The sequence below is a fragment of the Eleutherodactylus coqui genome, chromosome 8 (genome assembly GCF_035609145.1).
Source record: "Eleutherodactylus coqui strain aEleCoq1 chromosome 8, aEleCoq1.hap1, whole genome shotgun sequence".
NCBI classification, from domain to species: Eukaryota; Metazoa; Chordata; class Amphibia; order Anura; family Eleutherodactylidae; genus Eleutherodactylus; species Eleutherodactylus coqui.
Genome location: NC_089844.1, coordinates 105,237,234 through 105,256,637, shown reverse-complemented (window position 1 = coordinate 105,256,637; position 19,404 = coordinate 105,237,234). Strand labels below are relative to the sequence as shown.

The 19,404-nt window shown below is 42.0% G+C and overlaps 1 protein-coding gene across 2 annotated transcripts in view; it reads left to right on the top strand.

Annotated features, from left to right (window-relative positions):
* USP7 (ubiquitin specific peptidase 7) overlaps positions 1-15,876 on the top strand; it is a 67,577-nt gene extending 51,701 nt beyond the window's left edge. The window contains exons 18-31 of one of the 2 annotated variants that reach the window (XM_066576167.1): positions 573-678; positions 976-1,068; positions 1,155-1,222; positions 2,489-2,589; positions 4,271-4,424; positions 7,208-7,275; positions 7,578-7,686; positions 8,059-8,136; positions 8,815-8,915; positions 9,622-9,721; positions 11,423-11,542; positions 11,702-11,773; positions 11,974-12,064; positions 14,503-15,876. In XM_066576167.1, the coding sequence (XP_066432264.1) occupies positions 573-678; positions 976-1,068; positions 1,155-1,222; positions 2,489-2,589; positions 4,271-4,424; positions 7,208-7,275; positions 7,578-7,686; positions 8,059-8,136; positions 8,815-8,915; positions 9,622-9,721; positions 11,423-11,542; positions 11,702-11,773; positions 11,974-12,064; positions 14,503-14,609 (1,368 nt within the window). In that variant the 3' untranslated portion in view covers positions 14,610-15,876. Of the gene's footprint in view, positions 1-572; positions 685-975; positions 1,069-1,154; positions 1,223-2,488; positions 2,590-4,270; positions 4,425-7,207; positions 7,276-7,577; positions 7,687-8,058; positions 8,137-8,814; positions 8,916-9,621; positions 9,722-11,422; positions 11,543-11,701; positions 11,774-11,973; positions 12,065-14,502 lie in introns of both variants that reach the window. The other variant, XM_066576165.1, reaches the window with a different exon arrangement.
* The last annotated feature ends 3,528 nt before the right edge of the window (positions 15,877-19,404 follow it).

Genomic DNA, 19,404 nt, shown 5'->3' with positions numbered 1-19,404 from the left:
TGAGGTGTTCTCTGTATGCACATTCTTCACGGTTTGGATCCAAACGACGATGCCTTCATGTAAATTGACCTTGGGGTATATTCACACGGGCGATGTTTCCTGTGCAAGCTCTGTTCTATTCGGAGGATATACATTGGAAAATAACCTATTTATTTGAGTGGGTTAATTCACACCAGCAAACTTTCTCACTGACAGTCTGAGTTAAAAAAAAATAAATAAATTGCTGCATTTCCTATCTGTGCAGTGTTTTTGAAGAATTGCCTATTTTCTATGGGAGTGTATAGGAAAAAATGCATGGGATTTGCATACAATGCATTCTTAATGCAGGTTACAATGGGGACCCCATGGGGAGGGGAGAAACAAAACAAAGTGTAGAACAGAGAAAAACCTACATTAAAATCACATGAAAAACTGTCAGTTTTTCAATGCCTAAAACGGCACTCATCCGTGTGACTACAGCCTCGTGTATCACTTCATTGTCTTGGCTTTATTTGCAAATGATATGACATTGGTTATACGACTGAAAATAACTTTGTTTTTTGCTGTATTTCTGCATTATATTTGTCGTGTAGATGATTGAGCTGAGTGATAATGAAAATCCGTGGACTATATTTTTGGAAACTGTAGATCCAGAAATGGCTGCTAGTGGGGCGACGCTTCCCAAGTTTGACAAAGATCGTAAGTGTAGGCTATCCTCTCTAAATATTTCTCTTTCCACATATAACATTTTTGGTTTGGGGACTGGGTCTTATTTATCCTAGGTGCCACAAAATGATGTATTTTGCTGGTTGGATTTTAATTGGTCCAGTAACGGTCTTCTGTACACTTACATCCTGGAACATTTGTGATTATATGATTTACTTTCCTAGTAATAAGATTAGTTGATTTATTTTCTCCTTTTTTCATTTCCAGCAGAAAGCTGAACACTTCTGCATCGAGCTCATTCTCATTAAAGCCTTTCTTTTTTCCCCACAGACGATGTTATGCTCTTTTTAAAAATGTACGATCCAAAAAGCCGGAGCCTAAATTACTGTGGGCATATCTACACCCCAATCTCCTGTAAAATACGTAAGTTGGCTTCACGTGGGGGGTCCCAAATAATTATATGCATGCCGTCTTGAAGTCTTACATCTAATGTTTCTTGAACCCCACAGGAGACCTACTGCCAGTTATGTGTGAGAGAGCTGGATTTCCGCAAGGAACTAACCTTATCCTCTATGAGGTAAGAGAACAGATTACCATGTCTAGTATGTTCCTGCAGCAAACAAATGTTTTAGTCTCCAGAATGTGTACCGCTGCCCCCAGCAGACATTGGCTAATATGCTGTTCACACTGCAGTGTCTGCTATTCTACCCAATATAAAAAGTCAGAAAGTCTCGGGCAACCCCTTTGATTTTCTATCTGGGCAGTGTGGACCCTTGTTGATCTGTTCTGGGCTAATGGTTTTTTTATACTCTCCCAGTTCCCACAGTGTTTCCTGCTGAAGATTGCATGCAGTCTGAAATTCCATGGGAGAGTGCGCTCATGGCACTCTGAAGGGAGTCTGATCTTCAGTGGCCTACACTGCAGGAATTGGGGAGCAGGGGAGTATAAGGAGTACATCCCCCGGCTCCCCATCACCTCCCTGAATAGCACATCTTAGTTTATGTTGCTGTTGTGGAGGTGATAGGTTCCCAGGAGAGACAAACATTCTAATTTTGCCCCCATCACCTTGATTCCTCCAATAGAAAGAGAGAATTTGACAGTTTCTCATTTGTCGGTTAACATACAACATATTGCAGTTGGTGCAGTTCACTAAATTAAACACCAGGGTGCAATAAACAATTTTTTTTGTGTGTGTTTTTTTTAACATACAACCTATTGCAGTTGCCACAATACCCACCTTTGCCTAATTCTGAGGCTTGATTGATTTATTCTTTTATAATCCATTATATTTTGGATATTTAAAAAACTGATGCCAATGTGAGAGCAGTCCAATTCACTGACGGTAGGACAGGAGGCACACGTGCTTGTAAGTTAGCAGTGGCTTTTTCTCAGGACTTCTGTTTGCCGGTGTTCTCATTAGAGCAACTCATAGCCATACACCCTATTAAAGCCAAAGGTTTCTTGGGACACTTCCTCTATTAGCCAGAGCAGAAAGCTACTGCGACAAGCAGCTTCCCCCTTTGGAGAACTCAATATCCCTGTGTATTACACTGTTCCTTTTGATTTGAATGTGTGCCTTGTAATACCACATTTCTCCTCTAGGGACCAGTACATACAGTACTAATGTAGTTCATTCAGGTGGATTAAAAGGGGGGGGGGGGGAAATCACTCTTCACTTTTATTTGTAGTTCCAATCATTATCGAGATCTGTAGACCTTTCCAAAAATTATGAGCTTGCAATGAGTTTTACATTTTACCTTGGAGATCATTAACTTCAACTGTACAAGCTGCCTCTGAAACTGTTCTGGGATTTTTTTTTGTAATGAATGTTGTTTGATTGCAGGAAGTCAAACCGAATTTAACTGAACGCATTCAAGATTATGATGTGTCCCTTGATAAAGCACTTGATGAGCTTATGGATGGTGACATTATAGTATTCCAGAAGTGAGTACATTTACAGCTTGTGTTCTTCCACATTGGTTGTAGTGTCAGCTGTCACCCTGGTGAAGGCTTCTAGGCCTGCCGTCTTCATGCTTCTATTGCTAGGGTTAATAAGATGACGCTATGGGTGCAATACACCAGGATTGCAGTCTGCTGTACAAGCCAACACGTGTTCAAGTTTCCCAATGAGACTATTTGAAGAAAAAAAATGTGGTATATTTGTTCTTTGAGACCGAGAATTGCACCTTTTGGTCTCTGTTTAACATGTTTTGTTCTTGGTACCGTCCGAATATGGACTTCAGCTTTTCGAACTTAATCTCAGGGTAGACAGTGTGAACCAGCTAGCTATCATTGTAGTGTCAACAAGTCCATAGGAAGCTATGCTTCACAAGCACAACCTTTATATCTCAGATGCTACTACAGGTTGGTTTGTATACTCTTTAGACATGGTGCATGGCTCCATGATGTAGAAGAGCCCTATGAGCTGTCGACAGAAACTGTATACACATAGAATTTTATATATATATATATATATATATATATATATATATATATATTATACACACACACAATTTTTTAATTTTAAAGGGGATTGTTCAGTTATAAATTTACAAGCCATTCACGGAGGCGTTTAGAGCGTTAAGCGCATGTTTGCAACCCCCGCTAAGCGCTGCACTAGGCCTCCATTCATTTCAGTGGGGCTTCTCAGACAAGTGTGTTAATGTCTGTTCTATTTTTCAGCATTGCAGTACTTTTAACACACTGTTCGCACTGATCCAGGCTTGGATCCCATTGAAGTGAATTACCTGTAATACCAAGCCTGACCACTGCAGTGGGAATGGAGCTGTCTGCTTTCTGCAGAAATCTGCTTTCTGCACAATAGCACCTCCACAGAGAACATCTAATTAGCAAGGGTTCCAGGTGACAAACCTCCACTGAATCTACTATTAATAACCTATTCTGCAAGTAGGTCATCAGTAGTTAATAACTGGACAACCCCTTTTAATTCCCCAACCACAGGGTTCTAGGTGTTTAACCCTCACAAGTTATTTTCATCATGTCCTTGGACACACAGCTGTCTAGTTCTTTTTGATTTTCTATTTAAAGTAATTCTATCACTACCTAGATTAAAAAAAAAAAAAAAAAAAATCAAAACTTTGCACTTCTCACTCTGGCCACTGCTGCACCTAATTGTCTGACACTTGTCAGCAGCCCGCTACATAGAGGTGTCTACTTCTATTGTAATCCTGTCTGTGATGAGATAACACGGGATCCAGCATTCACAGTGATACTCACAGATCCTGGCTAGAGCACACTTCCTTAGAAGTCCATGAGTCCTCTCCAGATTACAGCTGCAGCTCAAGCAAAGAATAAAATGACCTCCCATCAACTACATTCCCTCTTAAAAAGAAACTTCAAGATATTCAATTTAGAACTCGGGTTGTGTTCTTGATGCTGAATTCTGCGACTCGTGATATATATATATATATATATATATATATATATATATATATATATATATATATATATATATATATATATATATATATATATATATATATATATATATATATATTAAGTGAGGAAATGCTGACTTGCACAAATGGCCGCTACATGCTATCTGTAATGTTAAATATTCAATAGAATTGTCTTCTCTTGATACCATTTTGTTGTTCCTGTCTAGAGATGACCCAGAGAATGAGAACAGTGAACTGGCCACGGCTAAAGAATACTTCAGAGACCTTTATCACCGTGTTGATGTAATCTTCTGCGACAAGACAATTCCTAATGATCCGGGATTTGTTGTTACGCTGTCTAACAGGATGAATTACTCTCATGTATGTATCTTGCTTGCTACTATGTTTAAGCAAAGTTTCTTTCTTAGAAACAATGTCTTCGGGGTTAAAGAATCTATTTAAAGTAGACCTCACTGTGTTTTGTAGTAGTATAGTTAACGGAGCCTGCCTCGGTGACAGATTCCCTTTAACTTGATGCGCAATATAAGGTACACCCAGTGAATGCAGATGCACAGGGAGGCCTCGGAGAACGTTCGCTCAACTGATTCGTATTGCACTATTAAGCTGAGGCATCTAATATTGCAAGATGTAACATTGGTACTTGGTGATCTCTGCAACCGCGTACTTAAGGAAGCACTCCGGGGAAACTCAATCAATGTAATAGTGCAGCTAATGTAATTAACAGCTGCTTTAGTCATAAAATAGTCCCTCCATTCCGGCGTCCATGCTATGACTAACCAAATCCTACAAGAGGAAGTCATTTTCTCTATTTGTTCCTGTGTGACTCACATTGCTGCTTTCATTGGAATGAATAGGGAAAATAACTTCCGGTCATACAACAGATGCAGATAGCCACAGCAGGGGGGGCTACCTGAGACCAGATGGCAGCCAACATTTAATGACTGTAGGTGCCAATACACGTTACGGTAAAGTTGATGAAAATGAACAATATAGATTGCCTTTCAGGTGAAATTTAGCACCATACAATCATTTGAATTCGCAGATAATAATCATCTGGAAAGAAGTCGGCCGCGCTTCAGTTTGTCTGATAGATCTTTCTTCCGGTCTTCTTTGGAAGTGTTTTTTTTAAGAAAGATTTTTCAGTCATCACCTTGAACATGCACGGCTGGTTTGAATGATCGCAACGGCCACTATGGACTAAAATGTGTGTGGCTACCTCTATGCACCAGACAATCGTTGATTCAACCGTTGTTTCACCATCAACTTACTACTTTCTCATATGTATGGTCACCGTAAAGCAGAAGTGAAGTACATTAACTGCACTGCTAAAACTTCCCCAGAGAGCTGCTTTTTAAAATGTAGGATTTTCAAATCCAGGAGCAAAGCTGTAAAGGCGTTGTGTCATGAAGACAACCCGTCTGCATGTCTTATTGGACTTAGAGGGAGGTCTCTTGCTCTGCACTGCTCTGTGAGCGAGAATAAGCAGCTTGTGTTCTGGCAGACGCCAGCTGGCCATGCAGTAATCTGAATGACTGGCATGTAGTACTACACTTCCTCTGCAGAAAACTCATTCAGAAGTCTTTTTTTTTATCCCTGCTGTGTTTTTGTGGGACACAGCTAGGACCTCGGGTATAGCTCCTGCCACTAGGAGGAGACACTAAGCAAAAGAGTTAAACTTCTACCAGCTATTCCCTTCCTCTAGCAGTTTTAGCTTGGTGCTCACAGGAGGCAAACCTTCCTGCTGCAAGTCTTCAAGATCCTGGAAGTCCTTGGATTTTCTAAGATTCACAGCGTGACAGACCAGCCAGTGACTCCCTCCCAGGGATACCCACTGCCAGTTTTGGACCTTAGGAAAGCCTCCAGGTCCATTGTGGAGATGCTGGGTGGGACAGTTATCCAGAATCCGACTGAAGGGTCAGAGGATGAGGAATCTTTTCTTCCATGCGTCGTTCTGGTAGAACCAGGTCTCCAAGATTGCTCGGTCATACTCTGGTGCCACCTTCCTTTACCTTGCTTCCAGTTACAGCATCCTACTCTGCTATTCCCTCTAGGGACAGCTCTCACTCTGAGGACATCATTTTGGATTCTGACCTTAGATGAGGAACATTTCTCCAAAGTTTCCACCATGGTGGACAATCGCATAGAGGTGGTTAAAGGGAACCTGGCACGTCCCCACAGCACCTTAAACTAAGTTGTAGTGCTGTTAGCAGAGGTGATGGAGGAGCTGGGTGGTGGTTTTTTGTTTTTTTTTTTATTTGCCTGCTCCTATGATTCAGTGGTGTTTCTCGCGAATAGTTGGCATGCGGCATGAAAATCTGACTCTCTTCAGAGTCCCATACCCTTGCTCTTCTATACAAGTCCATGGGAGAGTGCATGCAAAGGACTGAGTGGAGTCAGACGTGGGTTAGTAGGTGTTCATTTGAATAGGCAAAACAAGTGCGTTGAGGCATCCTATCCAGTGCTCCCCCGGAGGAGTTGGCTGAACTTGCTCTTCAGCTCTCTACTCATCTGTGAGGCCTCCTTGGATGTCGCCAGACTCCTAGCTCATGCCTCCGCACTCACTGTGGCTAAATGTTGGTCTGATGACCCTTTAAAGGGTATTTAACAAGCCTTCCTGTTACCAGATGTTGTCTTTTTGGCAGTTGCCTGGACAAAATTTATCTCAGAAGCCACAAGCAGAAAGAATCACCATCTTTCACAAAATAGATCCACTCATCAATACAGTGGCAAGAGGAAGAAACCTTGTTTTTGCTCCTTTCATTACTGCAGCCCATTTCCTTCGGAGCTGTTCTTGGCAACATGGCCTTTTAATTTTCTGTCATCTCCTAATAAGTCAGATTTAGTAAATAATTGTTTTCTCCATCAAATAACCATTCTCTAGCATCTTTTCATAGATCTCTGCATTGTCATTCCTGTGTGATTCCCTTTTGGAAATGTGTGAATTTTAGTTAAAGCTTGCATATTTTTTTTTCCACCTCACATATCTGACACATCAGAAAAGCCTTATAACTGGATTCATGTTGTTAAGCGTTAGTGATTATATAGAATCACTTACTGGCATCGAACTTTAAGTCTCTCTAGGGACACTGACCTAGTTTAAAAATGTGAAAAATGAAATATTCAGTATAATTACTGTTTTTCAGGTTGCAAAGACTGTTGCACAGAGGCTCAACACCGACCCAATGCTTCTACAGTTTTTTAAATCTCAAGGGTAAGTGCGATGTTCACAAAGCTGGAATTTAGCCCATGGTTGACACAATTGACTAGGTGCATTTACCGGGTATGAATGCAGACTGCAACAGTCATTTTACCTTATGTGATGCAATTAGTAAATTGGGGAAACCTGTGTGTTTGCTTCTGTAATCTAGTAAGCGGTAGTTGGAGATTTTATGTAGCAAGGTAAACAAAGTTGAAATTTCACAGCTCAGCAAATGATTGATGTGGATGCTATTATGAGGAAATTGTAGTTAACATGCTTGTGTGCTGTTACGTAAAACTTGGTGGTAATTCTAGTTACAGGGATGGCCCTGGAAACCCTCTTAGGCATAATTATGAAGGAACTTTACGGGACCTTCTGCAATTCTTCAAGCCTAGGCAACCCAAGAAACTCTACTATCAACAGGTATGTTCTTATATAAAAGGCAACGTGGGCTTCTTTCACATTGCACTGTTCAGTCCAGTACTAGTTATATCCATGCTATCCATCTCCCTTGCAGAAAACTGCATAGGGACGGAAACCAGGACCTTTGTGGAGTCAAAGGGGTCAGTATTTGAGATGGAGACCTCCTTTGGTCTCCAATTCCTATTATCCATCCCAGTCATGTGAAATTGAGACCAAAGAGGTTTCACATATTGACTCTGTGGTTTCGGCCTGGCCTGGCTTACAGGATTCTACATAGGCTGCGGAACTAGTGCTAGGTTGAATAAAGTCAAGTGAAGAGTCTTGGCTAGTCTATAGCACTGGCAACTCTTGTGACTTATACTTTCTTTTCAGCTTAAAATGAAAATTACAGACTTTGAAAACAGGAGGAGCTTCAAATGTATATGGCTGAATAGCCAATTTAGAGAAGAGGTAAGCATTCTTATTGGCTTAATCATTCTACTATCAGAATTAATGTTGGATATTTCTTACAACATGGTATGGTATCTCTGAGATACGACCAGTGCTTTATGATCAGTGGGAGTCCAACACGTGGGCTGGTTAAAAATGGAAGAAAATGTAGGTGTACTTATTATAGTTCACAATGCATTAGCATGGAAGTTCTTAATCATTTTTGTACCATGGACTCCTTCGGCCATTTAGTCTAGTCCGTTTTCCAGAAAAGGGTCATCTGCAAAAAAGCGCTGAATGTATCTATATCTTTGTCGTGCTGTTGTCACACCCTCTGTTACAAACTGATACGTATGCCACAAATGAATTCTGGTGCATATAGTTAATGCCTCATTGCATATAAGAGTAAAATGCACCCAGAATATCTGTAAGCAAGTTTTAATGTGGACCATTGTTTTCCCGTATCAAAGTTCAAAACTACTAGTTTGACCCCCTACTTTAGGTCTACTATGAGATGCATCTGCGCACACTTGTGTAGTACAGTGCTTGTGAGAGACTTTACCAAACCCCTTCACATGCTGTGGCAATAAGAGAAAACCAAGTACAGTAGTTATGCTGCATGAGCCAAACTTTTCATCTTGTATGTTATAAATCCGTATATTACTATATTCATTCTTAGTACCTTTACCTTTTGTACAGGAAATAACACTATACCCAGACAAGCACGGTTGTGTAAGGGATCTTCTAGACGAATGTAAAAGAACTGTTGAACTCTCTGAGAAGGGATCTGGTAAACTGAGGTAAGTGACTTGGTGCATTCTTTTGCAGAAGGTGCAGACAGGGTATTGCCACATGGGGGAAGGTTTGCTACCGCTACAGTAGAATAAGGCTAGGGGCAACATGATGACTTTAGGTGCAACATGGCCAAAGATCACAGCCTGCCCTGTCTGCATCCAATAAAGTGCCAGTGAATGTGGTCTTATTGCTGCTTGCGAGTTGCTTTTTCAACCAGCTGTGCTTTATCAGACACGTAATCAATTTAAAAACCTGAGGGACCTTGGAGCAATACAGTTTTCGGATGTGCAAGTGCCAATCCATGTTTACTCTTAAGACTGCTCTCACACGGGCATTTTCTACAGCGTTTTAGCAGGCGTTTAAAACTCCTGCAAAAAACGCTGTACTGAGCCTCCAATGACTTCAATGGGGCTTTTCAGAAGAGCATTTTAGGACAACGTTTCTAACGAACGCCATCTGTTCTATATTAGTGTGTTGCATCGCTTTTTGATGCACTACATTACCCATTGCAATGATGGGGTGCATTTAAAAAATACTGTCAAACGTCGTTGGAAAATGACGTGTTTGAGACCGTCCTTAATCTAGACTCCTGGCATTTACACTGAAGTATCAAAGTGTATTGTGTATCGCATGGCTTTATTAGTTTTTTAAGGAAGGTAAGCGCTCTAGCACAGACAGATGACTTATATACTTTCCATTTTTATTCCGTAGGCTGCTAGAAATTGTAAGCTACAAGATAATTGGGGTACATCAGGAGGAGGAGCTACTAGAGTGCTTATCACCTGCCACAAGTCGAACATTTCGAATAGAGGTAATTTCTGCTGTTTTATATCAAACTGTTTTCTTCCAGAAATTCTCCCTTTCTTTAGGATATGTTCACACAGCCTGTGTTTGTTGTAGAAAAATCTGCACCTACATGGATTTTGGTGTGGATTTACCATGGATTTGCACCCTTGGCATTTCATAGGGTTAAATATGCACTCAAATTCACAGTAAATTGACATTCTGAGAATTTAAAATCTGCTGTGGTTTCAGTGCAGACTTTTTCCACACCATGTAGATCAGGCTAACTAGAGTAATTGCATTTTAAAACTTCTGACAAGTCACAAATGTGTAAGATCAGTGGGAGTCCTGCGGATGATCCTATCCCCCCTTCACCCCCGACTGCTGAAACAAGAGGGGTGCAGCTCTCCCCCGAACGCTCTGCTCCTATAGCTATCGTCGTTACTTGCTGGCTCTTCTAAGTAGCTAAAAGCAGGCGTATAGAGGTCTATATACATTTTCCATAGACCTCTGTGTGGCATCTTCAGCTGCCGGAAGGCAGTGGTCATAGCACTTGGGTGAGCTCTGCAGCCCCCTCGTTTCAGTGATCAGCAGGGTTCTCAGCAGCAGGACCCCAACTAATGAAAGCTTTGGACACATCACTCTGACATGTTAAGTTTGTAGAAAGTTCCGTTTACAAAAAATTTCAGAATTTTCCACGGCGAACTTAACCTCAAAAACAGTGTCAAAATCCATGGCTTTTTGGCACAGATCTGCTGCGGAATTTGCCCTGTCAGTGGGCAAAATCTACATTTGGAATTCCAATGTAGAAAATTGCATTTCCGCTTCGAGAACTAATGTCCCTTTTTGGTGCAAAAAAAAAAATTTTCTGCATCTGAATTCTGCCTTCAGATTCTTCCCATTGACAGAGCAAATACCGCATGCAGATCAGTGCCAAAAAGCTGTGGTTTTTGATGTGGCTTGAGGTGAATTCCGCCCTGTAAGCACACACAGTATAAGCTGAGTAAATGAGATTTAATGAGTTAGGCCTCATGTCCACGGGCATAATTGAATTGCAGAATCTGCGTGGTTCTCCCACATGGATGATCCGCAGCTCAATATTACCCATAGACTATCATTCGGCATCCGCAGGTATTTAAATACCTGCGGATGTCTTTTTTTTCCCCCAGCGTGCGGATCACACGCACGGGAAAAAACGCAGCATGCTCCATTTTTATGTGGTTTTCCCACATGAACAGCTTCCATTAAAGGCAATGGAAGCCGTGCGAAACCGCGGCACAGATGCAGCTGTCACTGCGTCCATGCTGCGCACCGTGGGAAAGCAAGAGTTTAAAAAAAACAAAGACGACCCTGTGCATGTGTGTGGCATGTTGCCAGCGTTCCAAGCGCTTCCGCCGTGTAGAAGATGATCCGGGCTGCGACGGAGGGATGCCCCGCAGCATCCGTACAGGTGAGTAAAATGTATTTTTTGTCCTCATGTCTGCAGGCCAGGTGGAATCCGCTGTGGGGTTCTGCACTGGGAAACCGTACGGGCCCGTGGACATGAGGCCTAAGTGCTATAGATTTTCCATGTGGAAAATCAGTAGCACATCCCATATAAACCTAACCTTGGGTACGTTCACACATGGCAGATGTGCTGCAGCGTGCGCATGGATTTCTCCTATAATATACACTAACCTCTAACAACAGAAAAGCTTGAGGTTATTTAACATTTTTAATTCAATTTCAGGAGATACCTTTGGACCAGGTGGACATAGATAAAGAGAATGAAATGCTAATTACCGTGGCACATTTTCACAAGGAGGTGTTTGGCACATTTGGGATTCCATTTTTGCTTAGGATACAACAGGTATGCTGAAGGGGATCCATTATTATACTTGGTGCAGCAGTGTTGGCTCATTAGGGGCACTTATTTACATTTATTAGTGGACTGCCTTTTGGCAGATATCTTGCTTTGTGACATTGGCATCCGGCTAAAGATTTCTTTATTTTTGTCCTTTGCCATTAGGGTGAGCCGTTCAGAGAGGTGATGAAGAGGATTCAGGCCATGCTGGAAATCCAAGAAAAAGAGTTTGAAAAGGTACTGTAGGTCAGAATATTCAGTCTTCAGGGATGCTGGGTGCATCTGTCTTTACCCAACAAGTAATTCTTTGTGCTAACTGTCTGTCCTAGTCTGTGCCTGGCATTATTTCTTTACACTGATGCATGTTTGACATTAAATATCCTGTAGATCTACAATAAGATATTCTGCAACTTCAGTTCTTGTTTTCTTTGTTACAGTTCAAGTTTGCAATTGTAATGATGGGCCGGCATCAGTACATAAATGAGGAGGACTATGAAGTGAATTTAAAGGACTTTGAGCCCCAGCCTGGTGAGTATGTTTGATAGTCACGTGTAAATGATTGCTTGCGCTGGTCCTTCTGTCTGCGCTAAAATGAATATTACTGAATTACGCAGCAGAAGAAAAGTAGAATTCATTTGACAAAGTTGTTTATTAGAAATATGAAAACCAATGTGAACAGATTAGGAGCTCAATAAAACTTCTCACTCGCCTAGAAAAACCTTCCAGAATTAAACATGCCTCATCAGATCAGTTTCAGCTGCTTGCATACGGACTAATGGCTACAACATGATCGCCATTCCACTCAAGTAATCTCATAGCCATGTTATGACCTACCTGACATTCACCTGAATGCTTCAGCTTTTCTTTTCCTCCCTACATTTTTGTAAAACTTTCACTGAGTAACTAACTGCAGACTAATGAAAGTAAACCTTCGCCCTCATGCCTGTCTACAGAAGTCTTAACCCTTTCCAATCCACTGTCTGACGTCTTCCTACATTCTAATTGAAGCTTGTACAGCTCCAATGTCAGAAGACGTCCGACAGGGTATTCTTACCATCTATCGCCAGCCAGTCAAAAAAAAACCTCTGGACTTCTGTTCAGCGAGCCACCACAGCCATCTGCAATACAGATGAAGAAAGATGACGGGTACACAGGGTTCCTGGTTGCGGTTGGGGCCAGATTCCGCTGTTGGTTCCCGCGCGGAATCCGACCCGTTCGTGTGTACTTTTGTCTGCCACATCAGGCCATGGTGTGGTCGGCTGGGCGAGAGTTTTCACCCTTGTCATTCATTCTCAAACAGTGTAGTATTTATCGCCATGCTGTTGAAAACTGGCAGAATCCTAAATGGAGGTTGGAGTGTTTCAGATGGGCGCATTGGTGAACATCTGCTATACAGATAGATTACATCAGTAATGCTGGTAGCCTGTCTTGTGGGCAGTATATTGAACTACTTAAGACTGCCCCAAAAAACAGTTGTAATACTACTCGCACATGGATCCTTATTTTAATCGTCCTCCTTAGACTTCAGTTGGTGTTTTCAACCATTAAATGTGTGACCAGAACACCTGATGCATTAGTAAAATGTCTATTTGTATGCCCATAGATTGTTACCTCCATAATACAGACGGGGGAAAACTGATGTAATACTGATGAAAAATGTTCCTTTGTTTAAAGTAGCTGCAGGCTATGTTAATACATCTTCTGTAGTTACCTGCATAGAAGACTGCAGAGCAATATGCTCATATAAAACGGGCCTTAACCCTTTCCAATCCAATTTGTATTCTGGTTTTCCTAGGGGGCTTACTCTTTTTCTGCTGTTATACAACGGCGCTATATGCTGGCTAAAGCCAGTACTGCATGAGGTGACACGTTGGATAGGCTCTGACAGCAGAGAGGCTGGCAATATACAGTAAGAGAACCCTGATGGACGTCTTCAAACATCGGAGCTGTACATCCTTAAATCATACTGTCTTTAGACGTCAGACAGTGGATTGGAAAGGGTTAAAGGGGTTGTCTGCCCTGTTTTGAGGAATGGAGTACAGAGAAGCAGAAGCTGGATGCGAACATAACTGTCAAAGTTTCCCTGTCTCTTCCCACCCCAGCCCACCACTTTTTGTGAAAGGTTCCCCTTCTCTGGCGGCCTCAGAGATGAGGAATGTGAAGCAAGGCATCTTCTGTGTTTCTACTATCCCTCCCTATCCTTGCGCCAAAGTACACACGGTTATCTGTGTATACGCATGCAGATAACATTGTGTGTTGGAGCTGGCTGCATGCTGTGACAGCCCTGGATAGGGGCTCTGCAGTACTCAGGGCTTTCTCACATGAGCGTATTATTTTTTTCTTACTGCACATTACACGTGTGGGTGACGCACACATACACGACAAGTGCATTGTGTACTTCCCGCATGGGAGATATGCCTGCAGCCCGCAAGAGAAAACGCTTGTGTGAGAGTCCTAAGTCTGAAGCTCCATCCCAAGTAGAGAGAATTTGATGCGTCAGATGTGTCCCCTATAGAGACAGAAATGGCCGAAGCTGGAAGCTAATACACATGATCACACAAAGTGTGCACTGCGGAGAACCTGGTCTGACTGCTGCTCACTGAGATGCCACTGCTCAAGTCTGGCCAGCAGCAGTGGCAACCACATGTCAACAACCTGAAGGACAAAAGTGAACTATAGTAGTTTTTGGGGGTTTTCTGCTCCATTTTCTCAGTATTTGTAAACTTCACTAATTCTACATAAGACTATATGAAGCGTGATTGCTGAGATGGGAATACCCCTTTAGCATGCTGGTTTCTGTCACCGATTGTACTCTGAAATCCATAATGCGACTTTCCTGCCTCCAAATAGGAGTTGTGTGAACATGCCCTGGACCGGATGTACGCTCCTATCCCTGCTTTAGTTTACCATTAAATCAATGTATTGCATTGCATGACTGTAAATCTTGTGTCTCCGACTCTCTCTAGGCAACATGTCCCATCCAAGGCCTTGGCTAGGGCTTGACCACTTCAATAAAGCCCCAAAGAGAAGCCGCTACACGTACCTTGAGAAAGCAATTAAGATCCATAACTGACTCACCGTAACCAAGTTTATCCAAAACCAAGGGACATATAAATGTGTGTGTGTGTGTGCACCTTTCTAACAAAGCTAGAACTTTGGTACACGTGCACTATATTTGAAGTCTACAGCAAGAAGATTTGCTGCTGATGTTAATTTTATTTTGTTGAGGCTGTTCCGTTTGGCTTCTCTGTATCTATTGACTGCCCTTTTTGAGGAAAATGAAGGTGTTTTTATAAAGCTTGAATGCCAATGTAATATTTTATGGTAACTGTAAAGCAAGGCAGAAAGGAGAACGTGGGGTAAAATTTAGTAAAAACACACATTTAAAAAAAAAAGGATTTGGCCCAATTTGTTCCTAGAATATACTGTATGAGGCATAAGATGGCCGGCTGCACGCCAACCCTGGTGTTCCTATTCTACCGTCATCGCAGCAAGTAACTCTTATGTTTACACTCACAAATCTCCTCCCTTTAAATTTCCATCCTTGTGCATTTGTAAATTCAGAAACCCTCACTTCAATAAATAGCAATCTCTACTTCATTGTGTACATTGTTGGCACTTCTTCGGCAGTCGTCAAAATACCTACCGCACAATAGCTTCAAAAGGTGTCTTTCTATTTTGTCAAGCTGTCCTTCAGATGAAATCATGAATTGCTTGGAGTAAGTCGATTGTTCCCTGCCGTCTGTTTACAATGTAGAAAGACATCCGGGGGTGGGGGTGGGTGGGATATAAGAAATATGAATTCTATGTATACCCACGTGTGTGTGTGTATATATAGTTAATGCAGATCGATTGAAAAAACGAAAAAACACCATTTTCATTAACCGCCTTGAGCACAGAGGGCATGCTCACTAGTGTTTAGTAGGATAACTTTGTACAAAAACTACAGACCTAAAATGTATATTTAATGATCATGTACAAATTAACACATGGAGGTTCATATTGTTGGTTGAGTCTCAGTCTTTCACTGATGTTGATATTCTTGTGTGTAGTTTTTATTTCCTATTCCAGTTTTTCCTATCTTTTTATTTTTTTGCTTTATTTTGTAATTTTTTGTTTTTTCACCCCCATCTCTTGGTTTTATACCCCCATCACACATAAGGACAGAAGCGTGTCTAGTTTGAGTGCGGTAAATAGGTTACAGCAATTCAAAATGAATTTTACTTTGTTTCCTGGTCTCTTCTTTTTCTCCTGTTAGCAGCAGTGTACAACTCTACCTGTATATTGCCTTTTTTTGCTGGAAAATGTTGTCTGTTGAATAAAAATTTTCTATAAAAATATTTCTGTGAATGATATACAATGTGAACGCTGTTTGGAGTGCTCTGCAGAATCAGCCGGAACATTTTTTTTGCCGAAATGGTTTGTCTGCATTTCTGTATTTGATTTAACTATTTTTTTTTCTCTGTGACTGGGTTTATCATCCGGTGTAAATATAGGGGAATGTTAGAAGAAAAAAGCCACGCAAAATAGTGTGTGAGCCAAGCAAGACATTTTTGTAACTTCTGTAGTTTAGAATTAAAGATTAGCAGTGAAATTGCTGCATTTTCATGGTATTGGTTACTTTATTGGGTTTACAAATGCTTTGCCTGAGAACGTATTGTTCTCCCTGTCCGAACACCTAGTGCTTTATTGGGGTTTTGCTGCAGGAAGCAAACGGCTCCATATAGTGCACATTGGCCTGAGTTGGTACTGCAGGCTGAGTCCTGTTCACTTCAGTAGGAGTTGGCCTGCAGTACCAACCTTGGCCACTGTGCAATGTACATAGCTGTCTGCTTCCTGCAGGACATCCCTTTCATACTGGTCCCTTCACAGTTCAGTTTATCATGTCGGATACAGGCGTGTTCTCAGACATGGGTCCTGATACTCTTTGTCATGCGGACGAGTCGGGGGTGCTGCTTGTACAGACAGCCACCTTTTCCGAATGTTGCCTAACTGAAGCCCCTTCAGCTACTGGTCAGTAGTATAGACTGTTCTGTGGTGGTAATGGAGATTATTTCGAGATGATCGCGTGAAAGCGTGCTATCAGGGACTTCCCATTAGAAGTATCCAGTACAGAGTAAAAACGATGGCAGAGCGCTGCTTTGATTGGCAGAAGTAGCGCGGGTCCCGCTACAGTGAATGTGTGCTCATAGGACAGTCTAGTGTTTAGGAAGTTGCTTCAATGTAAGGAAGATGGAGGTGCTAGAATTTTTCGGAATAAAAACTTGGGGTGACGTGACTATATATAAGTAACAAATATGATCGAAGGCAAGGAATAAAAGCTCAACTTCTCTTTATTGAATCCAGCAAATACATCAGTGGCCAAAATTGGTGTTAGGAGTCAAACATGTACAACAATAAAGCAGGCAGAATGTAAACCTCATTTTTTCCTTACATACTTTTATGCCATCATTACCGAATAGGGGGATTCTGGTCTTGTCACTCCAGGTGATTCTGACCCACTAGATGTCCTATATCCAGTTTGCATGTTTTTTTTTTAATTTTAAAAAAAAAAAAGCTTTATCATAAGTCTAGTCTTGTTAACGCAAAACTATTTTACAGCACTACCTGGGTTTTCAGTCACCCTTTTCACACTTTTTTTTTTCTTGGCCGTTTTGCCATGTTCTACAAGCTTACTGCACAAAAGCTCCCTGCCACAACACAATAATACCTGATTGGCTCTCTAAACAGTTCTGCTAATTTGTAATATTGTCAATTAAAGCTCCTTATTAAATTGAGGATGTACTTTCGTTGATTGGTTATTGAGCTAGAATTCAGGAAATTGAACAATTTATTTCTACATTTAATTTTACCAGTGAGGTATACTTTTATGGTAAGTTGGATTTATGAGTCAAGTCCTTTTTTTCTTTTTTTTAAAGTTTCTATAATCTTGTCCACTAGTATGTGACATGTTTCGAGATAAAATGGTTCATCCTTAAATACACTAGTAGTATACTGCTTAGTGCTGTAAAAGCTATAGCAACATTTGTATTTGAAATCAATATATACCAACCCCTACAGAAAAAAAGATGCGCTTTTATTTTTATTTTTTTGTATTAAAGGGGTTGTCCCGCGCCGAAACAGTTTTTTTTTTTATTCAATAGGCCCCCCGTTCGGCGCAAGACAAACCCAATGCATGGGTTAAAAAAAAAAAACGTTTAGTACTTACCCGAATCCCCGCACTGCGGCGACTTCTTCCTTACCTTACTAAGATGGCCGCCGGGATCTTCACCCACGATGCACCGCGGGTCTTCTCCCATGGTGCACCGTGGGCTCTGTGCGGTCCATTGCCGATTCCAGCCTCCTGATTGGCTGGAATCGGCACACGTGACGGGGCGGAGCTACGAGGACCAGCTCTCCGGCACGAGCGGCCCCATTCACCAGGGAGAAGACCGGACTGCGCAAGCGCGTCTAATCAGGCGATTAGACGCTGAAATTAGACGGCACCATGGCGACAGGGACGCTAGCAACGGAACAGGTAAGTGAATAACTTCTGTATGGCTCATAATTAATGCACGATGTACATTACAAAGTGCATTAAAGGAGATGTCCCGAGGCAGCAAGTGGGTCTATACACTTCTGTATGGCCATATTAATGCACTTTGTAATATACATTGTGCATTAATTATGAGCCATACAGAAGTTATAAAAAGTTTTTTTACTTACCTGCTCCGTTGCTAGCGTCCTCGTCTCCATGGTGCCGACTAATTTTCGCCCTCCGATGGCCAAATTAGCCGCGCTTGCGCAGTCCAGGTCTTCTGCTGTTCTCTATGGGGCTCCGTGTAGCTCCGTGTAGCTCCGCCCCGTCACGTGCCGATTCCAGCCAATCAGGAGGCTGGAATCGGCAGTGGACCGCACAGAAGAGCTGCGGTCCACGAAGATAGAGGATCCCGGCGGCCATCTTCAGCGGTAAGTATTGAAGTCACCGGACCGCCGGGATTCAGGTAAGCGCTGTGCGGGTGGTTTTTTTAACCCCTGCATCGGGGTTGTCTCGCGCCGAACGGGGGGGGGGGTTTAAAAAAAAAAAAACCCGTTTCGGCGCGGGACATCTCCTTTAATATGGCCATACAGAAGTGCTGAACCCCACTTTCTTTCGCGGGACAACCCCTTTAAGTTTTCCTTATGCATTCATTAAGCCTAATACTTGGTTTGCAGTAGCTTACATTTGCGTTTCTGGCTCTGACATTCATAGCATGGTTTAGCTGGTCTCTCTCTCTCATGAAGGAACACAAGCTCAGCTCCCCTCTTTCAGAAGGTGTGTAGCATAACCACACCCACTCAATACTGCACAGCTATTGGAGTAGCTGCTAGTCTATTCACTGCTAGGGGCAGAAAATTCAGCTGGAGTGAATTGCAGTCCTCTGTAATAGTAGCTTTCTCTGCTGTCAGTTTTTCTGATCTCCTCCTCCATCCCCCAGTAGTGTCATAAAACCATCTGTAAGGCCTTTTTCACACGATCGGTTTTACGCGGCTATTACCCGCATTTATACGTCGGCCAAAAATCGCAACCATCTGAAGCATTGGTTTCCAATGTATTTGTTCAGATGTCCAATTGTTGCTGCATAAAAACGTTGCACTGGAAAAAAAAATAAAACCTATGCGACTGAATTTATATGCTGCTTGAAAAGCTAGGTCTTGCCCTGTCCTTTGACAATATACACTAGCTGCTCCCATAGACTCCTATGAGAGCTGTGGGGAAAAAAGGGAAAGGGAGGGAGTTTAGCTGCGTCCAATACAGGAAAAAGCTTACGTTTGTCTTTAGGCATTAGAAGTCATTTCGAGGATTTATGCTGGTCAAGGGATTTACAGACTGCGGCGCCCCCCTCCTC